General features: G+C 33.8%; 1 protein-coding gene across 6 annotated transcripts in view; it reads left to right on the forward strand.

The window, feature by feature from the left end:
* GULP1 (GULP PTB domain containing engulfment adaptor 1) overlaps nucleotides 1–25,010 on the forward strand; it is a 250,008-nt gene extending 224,998 nt beyond the window's left edge. For 5 of the 6 annotated variants that reach the window (XM_027590735.2, XM_027590733.2, XM_027590738.2 and 2 more), the window contains 3 exons: nucleotides 13,213–13,351; nucleotides 16,835–16,929; nucleotides 23,034–25,010. In XM_027590735.2, coding sequence (XP_027446536.1) covers nucleotides 13,213–13,351; nucleotides 16,835–16,929; nucleotides 23,034–23,105 — 306 coding nt within the window. In that variant the 3' untranslated portion in view covers nucleotides 23,106–25,010. Of the gene's footprint in view, nucleotides 1–11,168; nucleotides 11,391–13,212; nucleotides 13,352–16,834; nucleotides 16,930–23,033 lie in introns of all 6 variants that reach the window. The other variant, XM_035726826.1, reaches the window with a different exon arrangement.
* Nucleotides 25,011–27,092: the final 2,082 nt, after the last annotated feature.

Consider the following 27,092-nt stretch of genomic DNA (forward strand, 5'->3'; position numbering starts at 1 on the left):
ATATTCTCCAGTAAAGTATATATTTTATTTTGCATTTTAAAAATATTTAATAAAACTGAAACATGATTATGGCATTTGCAAACTTTTAAAAAGAATTTTTGTTTCTAATTTTTATTTGCAAGTCCATATTGGTTCAATCTCTAGGCTAACTCAATGAAAATTATATATATATATATATATGAGAGAGAGAGAGAGAGAGTGAGATGGATAGATAGATAGATAGATAGATAGATAGATAGATAGATAGATTGCTGGCTATGCAATGTAAGAAACCAAAGTCAGTCTTGTTAACAGTCCAGTATCTATAATGAAGGTCAGTACTCCAAGGGTGGATTGGCTTAGGTCATATATATATATATATATATATATACATATATATATGGCTATCTAGTTCTAGAATATTTCAGCACCTTATAACCATAAATAATGCTCCTATAAGAAATTGCATTTAGGGTTTCAAATTTGGTGTGCCCTGGAAATGGGTCAAAAAACTTTCTTTTAAACTCACAGTTTTCCATCTTTCTCACTGAAGCAGGTTGGCATTTCCATTGCTTGGCAAATAGTGTATGATAGTGGGGCTGATATGGCCAAGATAAGAGAGGTTGTGAGTGAGGTTCGTATGTTCCCATGTACCTCTGTTATGGATAGTGATGCTGGCTTTATTAAAATATCCTTCCTGTTTTGTTTTTTGTTATTTTCTCTTCACTACCATCACTGTTTGCTTCTCATCAAGATTATGGTATTTATTTTCTTTCCTCCCTGGTCCCAAAGAACAAGGCATCGGCTCAAACGCCTTCTTTTTTTTTTTTTTTTAAGGTTTTATTTATTTATTTGTCAGAGAGAGAGAGCACAAGCAGGGGGAGCGACAGGCAGAAGGAGAAGCAGGCTCCCGCCGAGCAAGGAGCCCAATGCGGGACTCGATCCCAGGACCCTGGGATTATGACCTGAGCCGAAGGCAGACCCTTAACCAACTGAGCCACCCAGGCATCCCTCAAACTTGTCTTTAAACTTTGGTCCCAAAATGAAGTAACACCCTTCTGGGTCTTTTTGAAAGTCTTACTATAAGCCATCCTGTGAAACAAACTAGGAGTATAAACATAAATGAAGGGAAGTTACATTTTCAAGCAGTCTTTTTTTTTTAGATTTTATTTATTTATTTGAGAGAGAGAATGAGATAGAGAGAGAGAGCATGAGAGGGGAGAGGGTCAGAGGGAGAAGCAGACTCCCTGCTAAGCAGGGAGCCTGAAGCAGGACTCGATCCTGGGACTCCAGGATCATGACCTGAGCTGAAGGCAGTCACTTAACCAACTGAGCCACCCACGCACCCCTCAAGCAGTCTTAATAAAGTGTTGTTTCTGTAATTCCTTGTATGTAAATAACAGCTTTACTTTAGTAAAGACCCATTACCATTTTGGATGTAAACCCAAAGCTCTGTCTCTAGATGAACTAAGATTTGAGGGGCAAGGTAGATTTGGGAGGAGCAAGAAGTTCTGGGGCATGTTGATGAATGATGAAACAGCCCTCCCCTCTTTTATCTCCTGAAAGCGGGCATTGCCCTGGACTGGCACTAGGGCAACTAAGAAGAAGGTGGGTCAGGTTGGGAGTTATGCATGTGCATTGGTGATCTGGAATGGTCACCAAGTCAGCTTCAGAAATGGCAAGGATCAGGAGGAATGAAGAGATGACACTTGCCTTAGTTCCCATGAGCATGACAGTTGGCATGTAAATGAAGCACAAGCAGTCTGTATGTTCATTATTCAGCAGATCTCACTGGTAGAGTCTGTTATATAAAAAACAATAAAATTATTCAAATAGGCAGTTATTAAAAAGGATTAGCTCTCCAGAAGTTGTCATTTAATAATTATTATAAGCATTGTATTCATCTCAGTACTGAATGTGTCTCAATAGAATGCTTCAGAGACTATAACTAAAGGCTTAATTAAAAAAAGAGAAATCATTTTCTTTAAACCACTTTTTTGAACCTAATACATATGTGTAGAAAATTTATTGCTTCATTGATCATTATGTGAATAACTCAGATTGTAACTTTGCAATTATATTTTGTCATAGTAATATCTTAGTATTATTTATTTTAACTTCAAAAATTACTTGTCTTATAATTTTTCAGTTTCTAAAAGCTTATATGATTTTTGAAATTGCCCATATACTGGAGGATGTACATCTTTAAGATAAAAAATAGAAATTATTTTATTTTTAAAGGAAGGAAACTCAACATTTTTAAGTTGCTAAAAGATATCTGATGTTTTAAAGTTTTTGAAGAGATTATGAACAAATACTTTTGCCTTTCATTTTTGATTTTAGTTATGTAGCTGTGGAATAAATTAATATAACACTAAGTGCTATATTTATTTCACATTTCTTAAAATTATCTCCCAATTTTCTGATATTAAAAATGAACTGAATCAAATTATCTACAGTTATTTAGTATGAAATATTTTTTTAAAGATTTTATTTATTTGAGAGAGAGAGAGAGAGAAACAGCATGAGAGGGGAGAGGGTCAGAGGGAGAAGCAGGCTCCCCGCTGAGTTGGGAGCCCGATGTGGGACTCAATCCCAGGACTCCGGGATCATGACCTGAGCTGAAGGCAGTCGCTTAACCAACTGAGCCACCCAGGCGCCCTTTAGTATGAAATATTGCCATGCTTATAAATATCCACTCTGTTGAAGATTTTTTAATGATTCAAACTATTAAAATTGAATTTGGAAAACAATGAAAATTGTAAATAATTAAAATATAAATTTAAAGTATAGGTAACTTGTTTAATAGCTTGCAGTGGGTCTATAGTAAAGCAAATTTCTGTTAAGTTAGAACTTTCTTATGAAATTTGACCACCAGTTTAATAGGAGAGAACGAGAACACAAAGCGCCTCACAGAGTGCCATCATGTATAGCAAAGTTAATGCACAGTAAATGCCTGTTGGGCTTGTAATTCTGGAAATGAGACTCTATAGCTTTTCTTTCTTTGTTCGTTTCCTTTGCTCTCAGAGGACTGAAGGATAGAATGCTCCAAAATTGCTAAAGTTCTCAGCGGTTTGTTTAAGGGATTAGAGGCAACAATTAATGCATGAATTGAAGAAGTGCTGAAGTGAATTATGAATCCCATTATGCACATCAGAATTGCAATATAGGTGGGTTTGGTATGAAAAATTAATTTGGCATCAGGTTCTCCCCGAGCTTTCAGTGTGTTATGGTGAGAGGAAGCCCCAAGACAGATGACTCTTCTCCAATGACCAGCCCAAGATGGGTCTTGATCCTTTTGGGAGCCAGATTTTCTGAAGACACACAGAAGTAACTCTTCTGCCATATAAAAGAGTCTAATTCAGAAATGGTTCTCTATAAATGATTTAACACTATAATTTGGTTCATAAAAATAGGCATATAAAACAACAGTTTCCTGAAATATCAGGATTTGCCAGTGGAACACAATATAATCCACATCAAGCAAGTGTTAGTCAAAGTAAAAGAAAAGATTTATCTCCGATCCTAGCTTTAAAGTAGTCTCTTTGGAAAGAGGGAGAGAAGAGAACAAAAGTAGGAATGGATTTATGGAGGGATTGTGAAATTAAAAGTAATGTAGAAAATGAAAATAATTCACATTGCTGGTTTGGATGCTATTCTTATCAGTTGTGTGATGAAATAGCAAATAAAGTCAAATATGGGAAGCATCAGAAAAATAAGAAACATTTTTGATTAGATAATTACAAGATTGCAAGCTATTTTTCCTAGCAAGAGGTCCAAAGTTATAGTTGAATTTCTGTAACACAGAACAATGGTTCAGAGGAATCAGATCTCCTCATAAGAAATTTCAACTTTTGAGATGGTGATCTTTTATTCTATATTAAGTCATAAGTGAAAAATGTGAGGCCCTGTTGAGTAGAATATTCCAGACTGAGAACCTTTGATACTTTAAGGAGTCACCATGTGGGTGAGAACATAGATAACATTTCTCTGCACTCCCCAAAGGCACCCTATGGAAAGATTGCTATTTCTTAGATGGTGGCCGGCCATCCACATATGTGTTATATACATCATTGTGAATTGGTCATTCTGATTTGTTTTGAGAATGCAAACTAAGTAATTTTGGTTCAAACTTTTAATGAAATTCTTCAGCAATTCTAAAACATCCTTTCAAGGTTTCACTGTGTAAATTGTAGTTTTGTTTTTATTTTTCCCAGTCCTACCAAGTCATCATTCCTTTTTTGAAATAGTATCTTAGTGACATGTCTTATGTATTACAATGCATATCACTTTGATTTTTATTTTCTCACATTTTCCAACTCCACACATTAGATACAGTTGTGATCTGTTATGGCAGCTTGTGAAATATTTATTGAATATCAAATATGGTCATATGATATTCTAGGCTGTTGGGTTTTAGCAGTCTATGAATTTCAGCTGTTATGGGGAACGGAGAGCTAGATGGGTAATCATCCCATAGGTAAATGAATAAATAAATTTAAAAATTCAGATCTGATATATGCTATGAACAAAATAACATACAGCGGAATAGGAGAGAATTGGTGGGGACTCTTAGAGACAGTGATCAGGGAAGCCCTTTCTGCGAAGGTAGCATTTGAATTGAGACCTGCAGTTGGTCAATGCAAAGGGCTGGAAAGAGTGACAAGACCTTTGTGCCTAGAGCATAGTGACCAAGAGCCAAAAAAAGTTGGAGATGACACTGGAGAGAGAGGGGCTAGATTTTATAGGGCCCTGTAGAGGTTTCTTTGGTTGTTTTTTTTTTTTTTTTTTTTCTTTTTTAATTGCACTGAGAAGTTACTCGTAGGTTTTAAACAGGGGATTTGGGGATCATCTGACTGATGTATGCCCCACGGTCTATAAAGAGGCCAAAATGAGGTCCCCAAAACTGTCTAGGAGACTATTTCAGTAGCTTAGGAAAGATAGAAGGGTAAATTGGTCTGGAGTTCTGTCATTTCAGACAGTACATATAACTTGATACATTTTTTTTTTTTAAACATTGGGAGAGAGAGAGAGTGAGCACAAATGGGCGAGGGGCAGAGGGAGAGGAAGAAGCAGACTCCCAGCTGAGCACAGATCTAGTTGTGGGGCTCCATCCCAAGACACTGATTTCATGGCCCAAGCCAAAGTCAGATGCTTAACTGACTGAGCCGCCCAGGCGTCCCTAACGATACATTTTGGAAGTAGAGCTTGCAGGATTTACTGATGGATTGGTTGGGGCTGTAGAATAAAAGAGGGGTCAGAATTGTCCCTTAGGGTTTTTTCCTGAGCATTGGGTTCGTGATGCCATTTTCAAAATAGACATGACTTGGTGAAGGTGCATGACAAAGATTTAATATTTCACTTTTGCTCATGTTAGTTCTGCCTCCTGGACAGCCACCTAGAGATGCTTATTGGGTGGTTGAATATGCAAATCTGGAATTGAAGGAGGAAGTCTGGGCTCATGATTATAGTACTTGAATGAAAAAAGGTTGCTCTTTTTCTGTCACCATTTGGACTGTTGTTTATTGTTTTAGTTAATACACCCAGTATAAATTTGCCCACTGTGAGGTTCTAGAGTAGTTTAGTTCTAGCTAAGGAAAACAAAATAGAGACTTTTTTTTGCTCAGTATTAAAATCAAAAGACATTTCTAACTACAAACCAATGTATATGTTCAGTATATATCCAAACCTGTTTTTACTTAAAACCAATTCCTCATATGTGTGATGAGTGAAGGACCACACCTATTTTTAATCTTCCTATGGATAATTGACATACTCTTTTTTAACTTATTCTTAACAAACGGAATGCTTACATGTCTCCTAAATACCACTCTGTTGTTCAATCATAGATTCCTTTTCTAAGGCAAATGAAATAGCCTTTGATAGCACCCATATTAATATACCTCTGTATCACACTGAAATTGTGGAAATCTTTTCACTGGTTTTAGAAATCGGGTCCTTGGGGCACCTGGGTGGCTCAGTTGGTTAAGCAACTGCCTTCGGCTCAGGTCGTGATCCTGGAGTCCTGGGATCGAGTCCCACATCGGGCTCCCTGCTCAGCAGGGAGTCTGCTTCTCCCTCTGACCCTCTTCCCTCTCGTGCTTTCTATCTCTCATCCTCTCTCTTTCTCAAATAAATAAATAAAATCTTAAAAAAAAAAAGAAATTGGGTCCTTATTTTATACAGTCATTTAGATACACTGAGAAATTTCCGTTACTTGACTGTGCTGTTTGCTTTTTGCTGTGTTCTAGTGGTTTGGCAATAGATTAGAGGTTGGGTTTCCACCATTTGGTACTAATTATCTAGGAACAATCTGATTTCCATTTATTACATTCACATGGCAATGCTGCCTGTATTTATATCAGAAAAAGAAAAGGGTTTATTCTGCCCTCCTAGCCTCATGAATGCCCCCAGAAGATTGTTCCATTATAAGATGGGGGCATAGCAAGTTAAGTTAGATTGTTCCTCTTGATTCTTGTGTCTGGATGCTTACATTTTACTTTTCTGGCTATAGATACTTTTAACCAAATCAGACTATTGCCAGGAAGTTAAATGAATAAAATTGTAGTCCTTAGAAGTACTGGACTTTCTATTGCTGAGTAAAATAAATGTCTCCCTTTCAATTAAACCAAGTGTTTGTTACTGGATAAAATTCTACCTTTACATAATCAACTGTGTGGCCACTGATTAGACTTGATAGGACAATTATAACCTAAAATGTGTATTTCATTGTGGGTAAACAAAAGTGCCTATTTATCTTCCTCTAGTGTTTTCTCGACTATTACTGAAATCAAGATGGGCAAGAGCGGATTGTGAAAACTCTCAGTTACACAACAAGCCAAATGTGAATCTTTAAACAAAGGCATAAATTTTAAACATGACATTGATTCAAGAACATTTGCTGCCCACAAAAAATGATTATCGGTTCACGGCTTCATTTTCATAATTGTTACTTGCAAAAAAGACGATCCTGAAGGAGTAAACTCTATCTAATGGGAAAAAAATATATTCTGTTCCAATTCTGACCATGAGTACCTGATCAAATCATTTAATTTAGTGTTGCAGTTTTCCTCTTTGGATATGCAGACAGTCCTATCCATTTAACTTATGGCATTCTTGGAAGAACAAATAAGATAATAGGTCTTACAAGTAAGAGACCAATATAACCAAACTGTGAATCTAGAAATCTGAAAAAATGCATTCATGATACTATAAATTCTAAACTGGAAGTTACTACTTTTAAAACTTACTTAAAAAGTGATGTCGAAAATGTAACGTAATTGTGAACTTTGACAATGTGAATCAGCATGGCAGCAAAGAAAGATTTGCCAGAATGTTTTGCATCACCATTGTATTTCCTCATCTAGTTTTATTTATAATCTACCAGTTTTTCAACTAGAAAAAGTTAGACATCATATTTCAAATATAAATTTAAATAATTTAAGTAATTTACTTTGTAAATTTAATTCTAAGTAATTTTAACAATTATGATAAATCATATTTTAATCTTAAGGTTATGTGTTTTACATTTTAAAAGGGTATTTGGATATTTATATTACCAAAACAATTAACAGCATAAAATAAAATTGGTATCATTCTAATATTTCTGTAGATATTACCAAAGAACTGTTTAATGCAGTTTTTTTAATTGTTGTTTAAGTGTATTGGACATTTACTGAGAATTCAAACCCTTTTATAACACTTCATCATTGCTGTCATATTTAGAAAAGACTAAGGTTGAAATATTCACCATGGCCTGAATGTCTCAAGCCACTACTTCCTGAAAGAGCAAGCTACAAAACTATAACAATGAATCTCAAATATGGGCATTTGTTTTTTTTTTTTTTTTTTGGAGTTTGTTTGTTTATTTGTTTTTAAGAGAGAGATAGAGAGGAGGGGCAGAGGGAGAGAGAGAATCCCAAGCAGGCTCCAGGCCCGGCTGGAGCCTGGCGCAGGACTCGATCTCACAACCCTCAGATCATGACCTGAGCTGAAATTAAGAGTTGGACACTTAACAAATAAGACACCCAGGTGCCCCTGGGCACTCATAATTAATAGGCCTTAAGAACCTAACAATGTCTGCGTAATTAACATGTAATGGTTGAACATAGAGCTCCTTGTTCCCTTAGAATGGGATCATATCTTGTACACCTTCATAAAGACCAGAGCACTTGGAATTATGAGCATAAAGGACTAAACCGTGGTGCCATGAATGTAGGAGAGTCCAGAAATTTTGGTTTCTAGCCATCTGTCAAAATACTGACAGAAGACACAAAAATACCAAGCTCTATGTATTTAATTTCTTAAAAAATAAATATCCTCAACCAGTTAAAAATGGCAGCTTAAAAAATGACTAGCTCCTGACCCCCTAAATTTAGAAACACCACTCAAAATATTTAACAGATGTAATAATTAATTCCTTGACTTGAATCATTTCTAAGTTAGGAATCACAAACTCAGACATCAACAGAGCACAGGCTGTGATATTTATGTCACAGTGATGAATTGGAGAGCATATACCCAACTTAAGAGGCACAACAGTTACTACCAGTTATTTTCATGCAAGTCTGTGGGCCCACTTTCTAGATTTTGTAATTTCTCAAGAAAAGCTCCAGATTTTAATGTGCAGTCTCTTAACATTACCTGCAAGCAACTGTTTTCAATATATCCAAAGATCTGTGTGACCCGAGCAACAGATGCCAGTTGGCCAAATCTACATTACTGATGACCCAAAGGAAACCTGTGGTGGTTAGTGTTAGAGGCTTTAACTTTAGATACTGCAACTATTTATAGATATCCAAGCTTTGCCATTTTGGAAGTGAAAATACCTCTTAAATGGAGTATTTAAAAACTTGATTATTTTCATATTACATACATTCTTCATCTGTATAAGTATACATTCTCAGAGTAAGTAGAAGGCATAGTATTAGCACTATCATAAAATACTAGAGCACTTGTAAGTTAGGTTATTTTGGCCCTCAGTTTGTTTTGAGGCATCTGGTTAAGATTTTTGGGCTAATATAGAGTACTTTCATTTATGTTATAAACCAGATGATACCAAGGACAACTTCCACATAAAATCATGTTTCACTCGCTATAAACATCCTTATCAATTTATAGTTTAAGTTTAAAAGTTGCAATAAATATACATTGACATTTTATTATATGTCTAGTATTTTGATGTGTTATATAGCTTTTAGAAAATACTTCTTTTAAAGTTTAGAAAAATTTTGTGCACAAGGAGCTTACAGTTCTCACTTAAAATTAAGTAAAAGGTGGCCACCAATCACAAAATTATACAGTAAACTGCGTAGACTATAAAATAGAATTTAAAATCATATTTATACAGGCATACATGTATACATATCTGCAGACAGATCACTATGGAGAGCAATAGGGGAAACAGTAATTATATAACTGTATATACATATTAATAGAGTGGTAAATTATATAACTCAGACCATCAGAGATTTTGCTTCCACACTGAACCCTTCCCTCAGCTTAAATCTTTCACTTCACCCTGCCTTATTTTCCCCTCAGCTTTGAGAAATGTGCGAAGAGGTGACTCAGCTTAAAAACTTCCTTCAAATTTGTGGGTTCTCCTAACTATCATTTTGGTTATAACCTTTCACTGTGAGGTTATCAAAAGCCATATTTGTGTTGGCTGCCTCAAAATCCTGTTAGTGCTAAAAAATCCCTGAAGTGTGACCAGTAGTTGAGAAGTCCTGCTCCAGGGCCAATCCTGTCAGGCTCTATCATGGGCAATTACAAAAGCTTCACCTGGCAACCCCCCAGGAGAAACTGCCCTCCCCGCACCAGGGACAGTGCACAGTATGGAGGAGTTGCAGTCAAGGACTCAGCCCCTCAACCCCTAGGCCAGCTGTGCTCTTCTGCATAGCATGTCTGCATTCCTAGCCCTGGTGCCTGTATTCAGAGACCTTCTTTTTGGAGGCCCTTAACCGTGGCCTTTTTTTAAAATGTCTCTGTCAAGGCCATCTTAGGAGGGCCTTGAAGACTCCTTTCTCCACTCTGATTCACTATTCAGTACTTTTCTGCTCCTAGCCCTTTCTCCTTTCCCCCTCTCTGGCTTGTTCCCTCCCTTCAAAACAAAACAAACACAACACAACACAAAACCCATCAGGACCTTTAGTTCAGGGCTCCCTCAGCAGAGAGACAATGCCTTGCTTCTGCACTGATACTTCTAACCTTAGCCCAGTGCCATTTTCTGGGAAAAAAAGGGACATTGATGAAGACAGCACCTTCTTTCTGGCCTCTTGCTTATACCATAGCAGTAAGTGAATAAAGGCTGAATTACTACTTTCATTTTGGCTTGTTTTAATTGACTACTCTGACAGCTCAGTTCCTATCAGCTCAGCTCTTGACAGTAGCTTTCCATACTGTAATGTAGATAACTTATACAAGTCATCCAAAATCTGATATGCAGACCCAGTATAGTGTATCGTTTACTGATTATCTAATCATTTATTATCTCATTTATTTGAGATGCTTGACAACCCCCTTTGCCCATCCCTGAGAAGTCTTACCATTTGGAACTCAGAACCTACAGAAAGGTCATGATGATTGGAGTCAGATTATTTTAATATTAGGCTCTGCTTCTTACCTCATAGAGGAATAAATCACAAAGAATCTCTGGGCCTTGATTCCCATATCTTTATTATAATAAGGACATAACATTACTAATACAAATATCTCAAAAAATGTTTTGAGGATTAAAACTAAAATGATTGTTGTAACCTTTTTTGAAAATTCTACAAAGTCATTACTTTTTACTAGACTTTACTCCTATTTCAGTGACTGTTTTTTTTCTTACTACTTATGATTCCTTTTCCCATGTCATTACCCAGAAGCTCTCATTGAAATAAATCATTAAGCTTTACTCTTTATTGTCTTCCTCGCAAGTCCTAATGATGCAACATTTTATTTAAATATCTAAAAATGTAATATTTCAGTGAAAAATGATCAAATTAAACATTCTGGAATCTAAGGACTATTGCAATAGGAAAATACACTCAAATGATTTTTTTAAATTTTTAGTAAAGTTATTTTGAAATTACTTATTCTTTTCACAAAATATCACTTTACAGATAAATTGTCATATATACTTTTTTCCTTTTTCCTCCATGTCTTCTTTCTTCTCCTCAGTGTATTTCTCTGTCATTCCTTTACAGCTGCTGCACAAAATGTCTGATCATGAGCAACATGGGTTTCAGAGATGCTCATCTTTCTGGCGTAGTAGTGATGATTCCTCTTCCTGTCTAAATATTTCTTCCATTACTGTCACTCCTGTCAACTCGCCTGATTCCAGACTGTCATTGGGACTGTTAATACCACCACCTTCTAAATGTGGCCTTCCCAAGCCAATCAGTGAGAGCAGCATCCCAAGACCTCATGTAATTTGCTAAGCAGAAAATTCTTTTTCATTATCCCACGTATTTTTTTTTAAACTCTACTAAAATGTGCCATTTATATCATAATGAAAAACATCAGGTATGTCTTGAATCAATGTGATGGGACCTGGCGACTTTGTGTGCTATTTTTGCTTCCTTTGGTTACCTGATATCAGAGTTTCAAGTAGAGAGTGGTGCTGGTGTACAAGCCACAGAAAGGCGAGTTAGGACAGGTGACTTCAAAGGACCCTCAGATATGGCAACTGGGAAATTAGATTGTCAGTGATATTAGTAAAAGCAGCTTTAGTGACATTTGGTACAAAAAGAGCAAAGTCTCGATTGATATGAGTTAGTACCTCTTCCAAGAAAGTTAGCCATAAGGGAAAAAGTAGAGATGAGAGGTTTAGAGGAGTCAGACATTTTTGGTTGGTTGGTTTTGTTTTCAAGAACAGTCAGGATATGGGTGTCTTTATATCCTGAGAAAGAGGGGAGAGAGGGAAGACAGGGCAGATAGAGGGATGGATTGATCAGGAAAACAATATTCCTGAATTGGAGGAAATAGCTGGGGGATAAAGTTGCCTCAAAGTCTTTGGACAATATTTGACTGATAAAGTGAGCATGTTGTTAAAGAAAAGGAGATGACACCAGTTTTCCTGCATGAAAAATGTACCAGCAGTCATATTAGCTGAATAGTAACTCTGTCACTCTTTGCACACAATCAACCTTATTTTTCTTCCATTACTTTCATTATCTGTGAATCACAAAAATAAATGTATTCTGAAAAGTCTAATTTTACTGTGAAACACACGAAATAACCTCTGTTCATGTTCTTTGAGGAAAAGCAAGTTTTTTCTTACTATTCCTCACCAAAATGGGAATTTTCTTTCTTTTCTAGATTGTATGTGCATGTATGTGTGTTTTTTTCCCCCTGAATGACAAAGTGATGATTGTTTCATTTTTTTTAATAAAGATTTTTATTTATTTATTTGACAGAGAGACAGCGAGAGCAGGAACACAAGCAGGGGGAGTGGGAGAGGTTTCCCGCCGAGCAGGGAGCCTGATGCGGGGCTCGATCCCAGGACCCTGGGATCATGACCTGAGCAGAAGGCAGACGCTTAATGAACCACTGAGCCACCCAGGCGCCCCCGATTGTTTCATTCTTATGTTACATCTTGACCCAGACTGACCCAGATAACTTAATGATTTGGGTAGTATATTTAGTGATTATTAATTATTTTGCAAGGTAGCTCTTATCATAGAAAACTTAATGAACTCTTACCCAGGAATAAAAGGCACTGCGGTGAATATAATAGTTGGCTGTCATTGTAGTTATAAATACGGATTAACTTATACTCTTCGAAATTTTTTTAAGTGGCTATCAATTGCATTTGAATGGTCATATTTAAGAAGGTGCATTACTTATGTTCAGTTATTTCTGTTTCCAACTTATGGAGAATATATTACAGAAATCATGTTTTTATATAGTTTCTAATATTTTCAATTCTCTGATACAAATGGCAATTGTTTCTAGATATACAAAAATATCTAATATCTTTTATATCTATCTATAATAGTATTGTCACCATTTTTGCCATCATCTTTAAGGTCATTGTTGCAGAAATTTTCTGTTGCTTTCTTTCCAATGAATATTGGGTACCTGGTTAAATCATATGGAATTGCCAACATTTGATCTAGAAAATGGCAAGTTCATATGATTCAACTGAATTTGTTGTTGTTTATCTATGTTCTCTATGCATATAAAATATTTAGCATTATAATGTGTCTACCTGAAATACTGCCTTAATTCACACTATTTTCATTGCAGGCGGGCAGTGTGACACCTAAGTCACCCTCCACTGACATCTTTGATATGATACCATTTTCTCCGATATCACACCCAGCTTCGATGCCTACTCGCAATGGCACACAGCCACCTCCAATACCTAGTAGATCTACTGAGATTAGTAAGCTTTCTAAACCAATATTCTTTGCTACATTTGTGTAGATTTGAAATGTTTAATTGACACTTTATGGAAAATTTCATATCTTTAGTTCACTAAGAGTGTTAATTACCAAAGAATTATGTCTACTTGTGCCAAATCAGCTAATCATATTTAACTTTATAATTCAGAGTATACTACTAAAGACATCACTATTGCATCTGAAGCTATTTTATGAAAACTGATATTTTTGGTATAGGGTTATTTATATCAATACAAAGCATTTAATTATATTTTATTGTATTGGGGGTTATACTTTTAATGTTTTAATGGTTAAAAACAACTTGGTGGTAATTATTTTAATATTTTTGACATGTTTAGTAGAGCTCAGTATAAATTTTTTGTTATCATAGAGTATAGGAATATTCTTAAAGAAATACATAAATACATGAATTCCATGATTCGTTTATTTATTAATCCTGTATAAGTGTTCTCTCTTGTTATCTAAAATACTATACATGCATCGCTTTTCTGATTTACCTTCTATACATTTGGAAGGAACATAAGAGTCTCTTACTGATGAATTAGAAAGCATTCAACGATGCTCATTTTCAATGTCGTGATTGTATTTTGATCTGTGCCCTGTCACAGAAACTTAAAGAGTAGTTCCCAATGGCCATGCTCAGTCATTATGTCCAGAGGAAACTGAAGAAAAGAGAGTTTTACATACTATGCTTTATTGCATCCTCTCTGGTTCACATTAAGACATTTTCAATATAACTCTTAAGTTTTAGCTTGGGCTTAAAGTATGTCAGGGCCTTTAATTTATTTGTTTCCCTCTATGGAACTTACCAAAATATATTACACATGTTAGATATTCAATAAATTTTAGAGAATTAATTTGTAAATGCAAAGTAATAACATTATAAACTTCAAAAATCACTTTACAAAAATATATCAGTACTTTTACATAAATTGAAATATATATTGAAATTCCTCTGAATATATTTTGTACCAATGCAAAGTATTTTTTCAGGAAATAATCTATAATATATATGCCATAGTGTGTTTTTAGCAAAGTTGCCAATATCCTGATACATAATGGGGCATTTTTTTGTCTTTATGAGTATCCCACATCTCTTCCTTTACTGTTTTTTAATTCCTTGGACTTAACCACTGGTTTACTCATTCATTTATTTAGTCCAATGGGCATTTGTATAGCATATATGCTAGACTTGGGTTACAAGCTGGAATTTGAAATATAAATTAGTGATATATCTACCGAAGAGGATTTTAATCAAAGCCAAAATAGAAATTGAGAAGACTGGATAGATTTGAAAATATTTAGAAGGAATAATCTATCAGGATGGTGATTGAGAGTTCATAATCAATTATGACTCAGGATTTTAGACTGAATGTTGTTAACAGGGAAAACTAGAGGTAGAAAGGTGAAAAATGTATTCCGTTGTAGACATTGATAAATTTGATGTGCTTTTAGAAAATCTAGGCAAAGATGCTCAGATAGTTTTAAGGAATTTTTTAATGAGAAACTGAAGTAACACCTTGCTACATTTTTTAATATCTAATGATCCTGAGTGCCAAAGTTTAGTAAATACAATGAAAGATAGATGATGATAGGTAGGTAGATAGATAGATAGATAGATAGATAGATAGATAGATAGATAGATAGAATTCTAGATACCCCATACCATATCTGTCTATCTTTATAGCAAATGCTATTGGAAGAATGGTACAGACAGACTTACTTGATGCAGAATTTCCACAAATCTTTTTAATTTGTAAAAAACCACAGTCTCTGTGAAGCACTGTAAAGCAAAGCACAATAAAATGAGATATGCTTGTAATGAAAATCTCTATTCTTCTTGATCAGCTCTTCTTCCTTTTCATTAATTGATTTCTTTTTTTTTTTAAGATTTTATTTATTTATTTGACAGAAAGAGAGAGAGCGAGAGCAGGAACACAACCAGGGGGAGTGGGAGAGGGAGAAGCAGGCTTCCTGCCAAGCAGGGAGCCCAGTGCGGGTCTCGATCCCAGGACCCTGGGATCATGACCTGAGCCAAAAAAGGCAGACGCTTGACGACTGAGCCACCGAGGCACCCTCATTAATTCATTTCATTTCACGAACATCTATCATGTGTAAAGCATTGTTGGACAGGCTTGTGGTATGGTGGTAACCAGGGCACTCCTCCAAAGAAAAGTTCCTTTGTTCTCCAAGTTCTGATTTATTGCCTGAGCTACATCAGACTGAGGATAATAACAGTAATAATAACACCCATACCCATATGTAATACCTATATGCATTATATCATATATATGATATTCATATATAAGGTGACAATAAATTCCCATTTATTTAGGACAGTTCTGGTTTATAACTTTTATCCTGCTTTAACTGTTGGTAGCGTTCCTTTTACTCTTAAAAGTGTCTTTTATTTGGATGATAAAGTATATGTCCCTCTTAGTTATACAATACTTATCAGCACCAGGAACTTATAAAAATTTTTTACTTATTTAATACATGAATTTGAAAAAAAAAAACAGTTAGAAAAGCAAGAGTCTTTTATAATGAGGGTTACAGATTAATTTACATGATATGGTAGAACTCAAGGAACATAAATACTACTTCTTACATAGCATGGAATTTTGAGGATATAGTTTTTCTTAATATATTATAAATTCCCATGCACCTATATAATTTTAAAAAATTGTGTCCATTAAGGCTGCATTGGAATTGATTCAGAAGAAAGAAATTTCATAATTTTTAAATTTTTAAATAACAGGCCATAGTTTTACCAATTTTAACTTTGATACTTATTTAGTGGTTAAAAAAGTATGTACTTTAGAATGTATGTTACAGAGACCTTTTTGATATTCCATTATTGCTGTTTTTAAAAAGAAATTTGTTTCTGGGTTAGGAGACATTTTTAAAGAACCTGTCCCATTGTGTTTATTTAGGAAGGTGGTATAATTTCATAGTACATGAGACAATGTGCCTTAAGTTTTCTCTAAATAAATGTGAGATTAAGGTATAATGAGCTATGAGTAAAACTATTTACCAATCTACCTCAGTCCCTCATATTGCTTCATGATCTATTGTGTTACAAAGGCATCAGTAAAGGGAATAGAGAAGTCTCAATAAGTAATACATTCACTGTGGTAAATTTAAACTGCTTCAGTAAAAATGCAGGTATTGTAATACGGTAATTTCAAATATTTGGTGAATTTGATAGTGAGAAGTCTTAATTAAAGACACAGAAATCTCTCTGGATAATAATTCCTTGAAACCAGAGAGTTTTTAATATTGTCATAAAATGGATCTTTGCTTCTTTGTTGGTCTAAGCTCAGGAAAGCCCAGCATAAAGTGTGTGTGGATAGGAGCTCATTTGGCCATATGAGTAGTTCTTTATATAATCTTGCCTTGGAAACCTAACTCACCCCAACTCACTTCTTGTCATTTCATTTACTAAATTATTTTCCTCCTTTTAGAACGGGACCTGTTTGGAGCAGAACCTTTTGACCCATTTAACTGTGGCGCAGGGGATTTTCCTCCAGATATTCAATCAAAATTAGATGAAATGCAGGTGACTATTTTAACAGATTGGCCTATAAATGGTTTATTTCTTTTTAATATGGGACACAGAAAATGGACACAAAGAAATTTGGACACACCAAAACTACCCTTTCCTTGAATTATTATCACTATAAAAACCTATTTGAAACAATTGCTTTAAAATATTCATATACATTTAGTCCTAAAAATACTCCTATGCGTGCTAAGGATGGGTCTTACTTTGTTCTCTTTTGTTTTTAGTAGTGTGATTTACAATGGCAATAAGTTGGTTTCTTTTTTTATACAAAATTACATGGATTCTAGTGGTTCATTACTTTGAAATCCAAAAATTACAAGGTAATTTCACTAGGTTTACAAGATTTTGTCTCAGTTTTACCAGTTATGAAGTTCAAATTGTGAATGGGTAGATGAAGGAAAATCTTTGTGAGAGTAAAATCAGTCTCTTTTAAAAGAGGCATTGTAGCTGTGGTTCCTAACTTCTGGACTCTTTGGAAAAGCAGGGACCCAGTGACACCTTCTTTAGTAATGTAGTCCAGTTGGGTTTTCACTTCTCTCTCCCTTTTTCAATTCTCAATTGTACTGGAAGTTTGAAGATACTGGTTTCTTTTTATGGTGGGCAATGATTAATAAATGGTCTTAAAAGCACCAGAAAAAAAAAATCTGCTCTTTATATTTGCCCTTTACATTTTGGTGAAGTTAATATATCTTATTTTTTATCTAAAAGACTATTTGTATGGTAGAATGTAGGCAAAGACCAATTATAGGAAACTGATTGAGAAGAGGCAGCGAAGAGAAGGAGTCATTCCTGTTTATTATGTGATTCATTCTCTGTGCTTCATTTCCTGGACAAAACAATTAATAGTGGATTCTGATCTTCTAATACTGGTGGAACACCCCTTCCTAGAAAGATAATATTAATATCCTTCCACTCCTTTTGGACTACAGCTGTGAAGCAGTTGTCTTCTTTTCTAGGTATTCTGTGAATTTCCTTATTGTTCTAGATAGAATAATGCCTGCATCTTAACAGTTGGATTATTTGACATACGCCTTGAGATTTTCAAAGAATATGTTCAAACAGCATTTCTCAAGTTGGGTGATTGATAATTTTCTTTTACGTGAAAAAAATATTTTAAATCCTTTATATTGACTTAAATTGTAACACTTCTTAAGTATTTACCAAAAAAGTTATAAATAACTTAGCCTTACAGCTCCTATACAACTGTTAATTCAAAAATTATAAGTTAAATGAAAGCAAAATTACAATACCTAATAAAATTCAAATTAAGAACTTCAACACGTTGGGTGATGTTATTTGGCTGAAACCAAAACCACCGATGTCAAACTTCTATTGACTTCAGCATGTATCCTGTTTGGTGGTACAATTTCTCTCCCTCTTTTCTGTATTTCAAATACTATGAAATACTTTCACTCAAATAGTGCGTGATTACTTAGCAAGAATATCTATTTCATATGAAATCAATCCCTTCCTTTTTTATTAGTTTTACCAATTAGGTTTGTGCTCCTTGGGATTAATGCTTTTATAAGAACAAACACAAACATGGGCGCTGATGTGGTGGTGTTTGTTCTCAAGCATTATGCAAATCACAAAGAGTACTTTTCTATTAATGTTTTTTTAATTTTCACAAGACTGAAAAAATTTCTATAGATTTTTTTATTTTTTTAAATAAACCTACATTTGCAGATTTTTGTAGGAACTAACTTTGAGAGACACTGTATTGGAATGATTTAGTGATGTGTTAGTTAAATAAGGTTAAGCTGTGGTATTTTTGCTTCTGTTTTTGTTTTTGCCATTTCTAATATTTTCTTAATGTCTTTTTTATTCTTTTCTGCTTTCATGGTGGGTAGCGCCAGAGATGGTTGGTATATTATTTTCATAATAATTTTAAGCAACTTACAACTTCTTAAAGCTAAAACCTTAATATTTGCATGCTTTACTTAATAAATATTCAAACAGCAGTTTCATATGGATGTTTCTGATTGTTGTGTTTAAAGAGGTTTTATAATCTGTATTTTAAAGTTATTTTTTTCAATGGTGTAGTCTCTATTGCATTATCCACCTCATTGCTTGTCTGATTGTTTTGTTTTGTTTTGTTTTGTTTTTTTAGTTCAAGATTTACTTGCAAGGTCACTTTAAAGTAAAATAATATTTTCTTCATTTAAAGCCTGTGACAACTTTTGTTATTAATTTTGTTAGCCTAATTAAACTAATGCACACTTTTGACTACTATTTTTATCTTTGTATATAATGTAAAAACAGTACAGTACAGGGGGTTGTATAAATAATATTGAGTTAATAAGCCTAGGGAGATATTTGGGTTTTCTCTTCCGCTTACAGAGGAAATCACAAAAGTATCTTGTGCGTGTCAGAATGTAAGCAGAAATGTGAAGTCGTATTGTACTATAAATTGTTAGAGAATTAAATATTTATTTGAACTCAATAACGTGGTTATTTAATTTGACATAATTTGAACTTCCTGGGACATGTCACTGACAGGCAAATCAGTAAAATAGTATCGACAGCCTAGAAGTGTACCTTCTAAGTTATAATAATTTAATACCTTTCAAAAGGAGCTTGGCAAGAAAGATGGAAGAATTTTGCATGCAGGGGTGTTAAGTCAGCTGGTTAATAATTTGGTAGAAGATCAGTGCACAGCTGTAACTTACAACAAATATCCAAGTAAATTTCAGAAAGATTAGTCAGTTTAAAAAATGTTTGAAAATACAACTGAATATTTATCAGACTTTTGAATTGGAAAGAAATTTTTATAAGGAAAAGAAAAATATGTAGTTTTATAGTTTCTATAGTTTTCTGTAAATTTTTTCTTTTCTCTTTAAAAATATATAAATATATCACATATACATAATTAAGGTAAGTAGACAAATAATTAGATAACTTAATCAGATAAATAAAAACCTAGCAGTTCACAAAAGACCATGGTTTTTATGCATGTAGCAATCTGACCAAAGAAAATCTACAAATTAAATAAAGAATTAGAAATGCTGTTTTAATGAAGCAAATCAAACATTTTATTTCCTTGCTAATAATCAGTACAGGTGAAAGTATGATGAGACAAGCCCTCTAACTCATTGCTGGGCCACGGTCAGTTCATAGCATCCCTTCGGAGAGTAATTTGTTAGTAAACCTTATATTTTCATTTGAGATCAGAAACTTTAATGCAATCTGTTCTGAGGAAAAAAAATGACTAAAAATGTGGAAAATTTCTGTGGGCAAAAGCTTCTAGTTAACTTTTTTCATAATTATAAATACTGGAAACAGTTAAATCACATTAAAAATAATAGATTGGTGGTTGCCAGAAGGAAGAGAAGAGACAGGATTAAGAGGTACAAACTTCCAGTTATAAAGTAAATAAGTCACAGGGATGAAAAGTATAGGGAATATAGTCAATAATATTAATAATGACTTTTTATGGTGACAGATGGTAACTACACGTATTGTGGGGACATTTCATAATGTATATAAATATTGAATCACTATGTTATATACTCAAAACTAACATAATAATTGTGTATCAACTATACTTGAATTTTTAAAAAAATTAATAGGATATTATATAATCATTAAATTAGTTTCATGGGGACTCAATAGGGAATGTTTGTTCCACTAAGTTTTAAAAAGAATATAGAAAATTATATATATGAAATACATAAGAAAGTTACATATGCCATATGGTTTTTATGTTATTATTAAAATTGTTTTAAAAAACCTAGAGATAGAAAAAAAGGAGCCTCAAAGGACATACCTCAGTGTGTGGACAATTCTTGCAGAAGACTGGCTTTTCCTTGACATAATTTTCTCCCTATTTCAAAATAAGAAAATGCAATGGGGCAACATATTTTGTACGAAAAGTGTATTACTAGTAATATGTTAATAATAAAGTTATCATTTGCATGATACTAGCTTATGATCACTTCCATCACTAGGTAAGTTTAATAAAGCCTGATTTTCATCCCAAGTTTTAAAATTCAAGAGGATATGGAAATCTGAGAAAGATTCACTGATCATTAAATCATGATTTACTAAATGAGACCTAGGAGGAAGGGTCAGAAACTGTGTGAGAAATTTTATGTTAGGAGTAAAGAAAAGCAAGGAGAGAGAGAGAATATTATGGGTCTGTTAATAGGGATGATTAAAGTAATTGAAGGAGACTACAAAGGAATCCTTATAAAATCACTATGGAGATACTCTTGTAAATGATATACATTTTTTTATTGTTGAAATCGTGACCGATCCCTATTTTACTATGATTGCTCTTCTGCCATTCAAACACAAACACACTGATAAATAGTATTTTCAGGGTAGTTGAAATGATAGTGGTTTCATTTCATAATGAACTGAGAAAAATTCTAAAATACTGTATAGTATCAAACCTTTCCCAGTTATTATATATACTCTATCTATCCATCTATCATCTATTTATCTGATGTATCAGAAGATGACATAGTACACAGATCCTCACATATCCAAATAAAATATTTATACGAAACAGTTAATTTACACCCTCTTTAGCTTTAAGTATTGACTCCTCTAAGTATTTGGCAACTGTTTAAAATAATATGCGTAGATATGACAAAGTATTTCTTCTTGTGATAAAAACAGGCTTTAAAAAAATAATGGTAAGTACTCTGACTTTTACTCAACTGACTATAATTTGTATTCTAAGTGCTGGGAAGAAGTTTGGGGAAACCTTTGCAGCGGTGGCATTGCCCCGTGGTCTTTGTGCTGTAGATACAGTGAAGAGCACTCTGAACGTTGAGAGCAAATGAGGTGTGGCTTGCAGTTTCATGATTTTCTCCCTCTCTATGATCATGTTCACACTGGATTTGTAATAAGGACATTTAGATACCTGTTGTAAACGAAAGCAATTTGGGGGAAGGCAAAGAAATACACAATTGGCTAACACACCAGTAGGTACAGTTTAATGAAATAAAATGCAAAGGAGAACAGAGGACAAAAGCCTTCTCACTGAGAGACATTTTATTTTCTGCAGGAATAGTCTGTTTACATTTCCCTCACCAATAATGTGTCACATGGTCACCCCTTACTACACCTTAGCTCCTTGAACAAAATTTCAGTGGCCCCCAGTTCCTCTGATTAATGTGAGTCCATGCTTTCGATCTCTTCTTGGCACACCAGTGTACATAGATTACGGGCAAGAGTGGGGGGCGAGGGAGGTCGTAAATCTGGAGATAGCCCATTACCTTATGCGAAAAAGAAGAGAGCTCGGAGCAGAGGACAAACTTTTTTGCCACTAACTTTTAACTCAAAATCTTAGGGCGCTTGTGATGAGCACTGGGTGTTGTAAGCCAGTGATGAATCACTAAATCCTCCATGTGAAACAAATACTACACTGTACGTTAGCTTGCTGGAATTAAACAAAAACTTGGAAAAAAAAATCTTAGGAGGAAAAAAAAAATTGTGTACTTGCTCTCAGTAAATCAGGGGCGGCTTAACTTAACTTCCAGAAACATCTAAACCCTGCTAAGGGGAGTGGGACTCAAAGCAAAACTTAGAGCTACAAGCAATAGCAGGACTAGAGGAAGCCTTCTCCGTGACAAAGTGGTCTGCAGTTCTGTGTTCCACGTAGGATATGGCATTGCGCTTACTATTAAGTATTTTACCCAGGCCCTGGACAGGGATGAGAACTATCAGGCTATCTCAAACTTTTCGTCAAATTTGAGGTCTAGCTATCTTACTTACATTTAAATGAATACTGATCCTGAAAGCCAACAGAGGAGATGGAAGCTACCATAGAATGGCAGAATAGACTTTACTGAAAAAGAAACATTTAAGTCTTAAAGCCACTTAATTCCATGTATTTCTGTCTTCTTTTGTCTTTCGTCACATATGTTTACAACATTTCAACTGCTAATGGGTGTAAACAATTACCTGAGATACACACCAATATAAAAATTTGACAGACCAGCATTTGCCATATTGTTCCTTAGCTGATCGAAGCATGAAGATTTCAACTTCCATTCAGAGTCGTTTTATTTTGTGATTATCATCGTTATTATCATTATTATTATTGCCATGAGCATTTCTTATTTTAATGATTTTACTCTGTTTTACAGGAGGGGTTCAAAATGGGACTAACTCTTGAAGGCACAGTATTTTGTCTCGACCCATTAGACAGCAGGTGCTGATGTCAAGAACAAGAGATCCAGATTTGTGTTAAATTTGTTGTATATGCATATACATCACTCCTTATTACGTTATGACAGGTAGTATATGTGTGCCAATATATTTTTGAAGATCTTAACTTTTTGCAAATTATTTTAGTAAAATGTCCTTCACTATTGATCTATAATGTTTATTTTAAAAACAACTCACTGTATAGTAAATCATACTTTTATGTTCCTTTCTGTTTCTCTTGTAGATGAATTTATGATCAAAAAACAAATTATCCAAATATCTGTCTTGTGTCTGAGTTCTGAATAATTAGTATCTTGAAATTTGTGTTCATTTTCCAGGCTGCTAGTTTATTATTGATTCCCAAAAGCCATACCTTGATGATACCTTTCAAAGTCTTGAGGAGATATGCCAATGCCAAACTAAATATGTTCTATATTCAAACCAATAAGCATGTTACCTACCATCCATTAGACATATGTTATTTTATGTGTTAAATGTTGTTCATATCATTGGCAAAATGTAGACTTTGACTATAATGCCACTAGGTCATTTTTAGCAGGTAAAATAGCAAAAATATAATTTCCAATAATAATTAAACCAAATAATTAGAGTATTTATTAGTAAAAGCAAAGTAATAATGTTAGCTATTATTATCATTTATACTCTAAATCTTTTCTTTATTTCATAAATAAGGATAATGGAAAAAAAAATCTGCTCATTACAAAACACTTAAAATTTAATTTCTAATGAGATAAGTTATATTGCTAAACATCTAAACATCATCTGGTCTAGTATTTTCTAAAAAAAATTTGGAATATATGCTGTCTATAGTTGCAATGTCTATTACCCACATTTACTTTACCAAATATATTTTTTCTCACTGAATGATATTATTCTCATATTTTCTCCTTTGGTAAATATTTTCTCACCAAATTTTATTTTGTGATGCCCCCTTAGTTTTGATACTTTAAAATCTGTAACAATTATTCTTTATGAATCATCAGTATTATTTAGCAATTTTAATTTGTATTTGTTTTTGTTGAAGTCAGAATCTCATTCTTTACAAAAATCAAGTGGCTTCTCAGTTTGGGCTAACACGAACTATAAAATTTTCTTGTACTTAATTCATAATGTGCTATGAACTCTGACCTTTAAAAATGTTTATTTTTCTACCTTGCCCATTATGTAAACAGACTTTAATTTGTACTCAGTGCAAGAGAATTTATGGTTAAAATTTATAATTTGGTTCATTGCATCATAAGAAAAATAGATTAAATTAATGAAAATGTGAGTTTAGATTAGGGGTAGATCTCAAAATAGATTTTTCTTTTACTCATGGGAATTTTTGTCAAGTGCTAAAGGTACATATTCACTAGGAAAAGAAATCAAATATGCTTATGCAATATTATCTTTGTATGTATATTCATAATGTTCTATGGTATATATAAGCCTTCTTAGGTGTTTTCTGTTATCTGCTAAGTTGTACCTTAATTAGAGGTTAGTATATGTTTCATAAAGAAGAATCTTTATAATTTTGTTTGTCATATAGTATTTTGGAATTTGTATAATGATGTTTAGAAGCCATATGAATGGCTTTTTTTTAACAGATAGAATTTGTATTTTTATTGTACTTTAAAAGCTTTATGTAATAGGTATCTATTCAGTGGCCATTTATTACCAATGGTAACACAGTAGAGTACTAAGATGGTATTTGCACACTTAAGATATGTTACTTTACCAATTTTTAATGGTAATCAGTTCTGCTACTGGCATGACTAAATAGTACATAATTGGTCATTAATTATGAACCTTTATTTCACCAGTGCATTTTTATGAAGATCCAGTTGAAAAATGGTATTTCTATGTAAACTCAGTGATATGTTTGATTTTGCTGAGAATAAATGATTTTAAATAAATAATTGTATATTTACTCATTAAATAATCTCTGGTTAAGTTAGAAACATTCTGAAGCTAATCACATGACAAGGTTTCCAGGTCAAAAAATGAGGCCTAAGAGTGGAAGGAAGGAAGGAAGGAAGGAAGGAAGGAAAGAAGGAAAGGAGGGGAGGAAGGGAGGAGAAAAGAAAGGAAAAGAATTAATGAACTTTAACTTCATTTCTTACAGCCCACACACATTTTAGCTTTATAAGCAAATTTCATTCAGTTGTGAAAACAGTGGACTCGATCCTGCTGGTGAGAGAGGTCATAATTTGGTTCCTTTCAAGAAGCGCCTGGTGCAGTAACTGTATTAATAATAACTCTTCAAAATTGAGAGCCTTTTTAGTGTAGTAGTAATATAAAGGGTTTCTTGGTAGATAGTCTTTAAAAGGTAGACTTGATAATAAGATTTGAGTTGTGGCTTATTGGAATATCTTAACATTTTGAACTTTTTGAAAACAGAATATTAAGTATTTTAAAGATTCACAGGACTCACATGTACGTTCTTTGCACACCAGTGAACAATTCATCAACCCATTCAATAAAGCTTATTTATTACTCACTTTACGTGATAATATATAGTATGTGGATAAGAGAACGTCTAGTAAGTTTGCTTACTTAACATTGTTTAAATTGAAGGGGACCAGTTCCTGCCTTCGGTTAGTTTATTGTCATAAAGGAAAAGTAAGGCAATATATGAATTAATAGGTGAAAACCAATATGTTCTAAAGTACCGTGTGAACCAAAAACTTCCCATAAGACGTTTATATTTAACTATGTTTAAATGTGGGCACCTAGCACTGGCTAGTGTCTACAGTGTTAGATATCCACTGTGAGACTATCAAGACAGTCCAATGGCAATAATTTTCTCTTCTTATTTCTTTCATTTGGGATTTGAATTTTTTTTTCAAAAAATTTTGGTTACATTATGGGAATTTATTTTTCAGATAGAATTTCTGATAGATTTTACATTGTTGCATTTCTGAATGTTTTTTTTACTCTTTTTGATATTACTTAACATAACCATGAAAAAAACTAGCTGCTAATATTTTTCTGTTCCAGTGTTTCCATATATAGTTCCAAATTCAGTATTTATTCATGATTTTGGATTTCAACCTCTTAAATTAGTTGGAGAATCTTGGACTCAATTTTGACAACTAAATCTCGGACTCCACCTAAATTACACTCTTTCTAGCTGGTTAACCCTCTGCTGAGATGGGCGTGGCTAGAATTGCCCTCAGATCCCCCTATCTCATGCAGGAAGGGCCTAACTTGTGTCCTCTTCTTCCTAGATAAGCTCAGATAAATTTCTCAAGAACTTCCTCCTTCAATGTCCATCTCATAAATGGGACAAAACCTTAATTCTTACATACTTGCTCCATGTCTTGATCTTATGTTGTTAAGGACCAAATGTAACCCACTTCTAGAAATTCCTCATATAAAACTTATTTTCTCTGGATTCATCCAAAATGGATTTCCTTACTCTTATAAGGAGACCACCTAAAATAATTTATGGTCTTCTATGTCCTTGCTTTCAAGTAAATTTTTATGAAATATGGATATTATTTAAATAGCAGAAGACATTACATTTCTTTGGATTCATTTCCTTCCACTTCGGTTCATGGATTCTAAGACAGAGTACTAACTAAATCATACTTAAATAATACGCAAAATATGGCATACTTAAGGAATTGAGCTTAAAGTCTCATTTCAAATTTTTCTGACATTACATGATAAATTGAAATAGTGAAATTTCTATATCATTAACATAGAGTTTTGTGTCACTTAATAGTACCACCATAGCTGTGTGACTAAAAATTTGGAAAAATTTACTTTATTTCTCTTTCCTGCATTTTTGGCATTCATTCAGATGCATACTTAAAATTCATCGGGTCAGACTTTTCCAGTTTACATACAAATCTATAGGCACTTTGGAATATGCATGAAGGCTTTTAAATATTGCTGTTTTCATTAAAGAAAACCTGGCTAGAAGCTGTAGGAGTTACCTTCTTAAAAGGATTCTCCAGTACATAACGGACCTAATCAAGTTCTTTATTAGA

This window comes from Zalophus californianus, chromosome 3 (assembly GCF_009762305.2).
Source record: "Zalophus californianus isolate mZalCal1 chromosome 3, mZalCal1.pri.v2, whole genome shotgun sequence".
NCBI lineage: Eukaryota > Metazoa > Chordata > Mammalia > Carnivora > Otariidae > Zalophus > Zalophus californianus.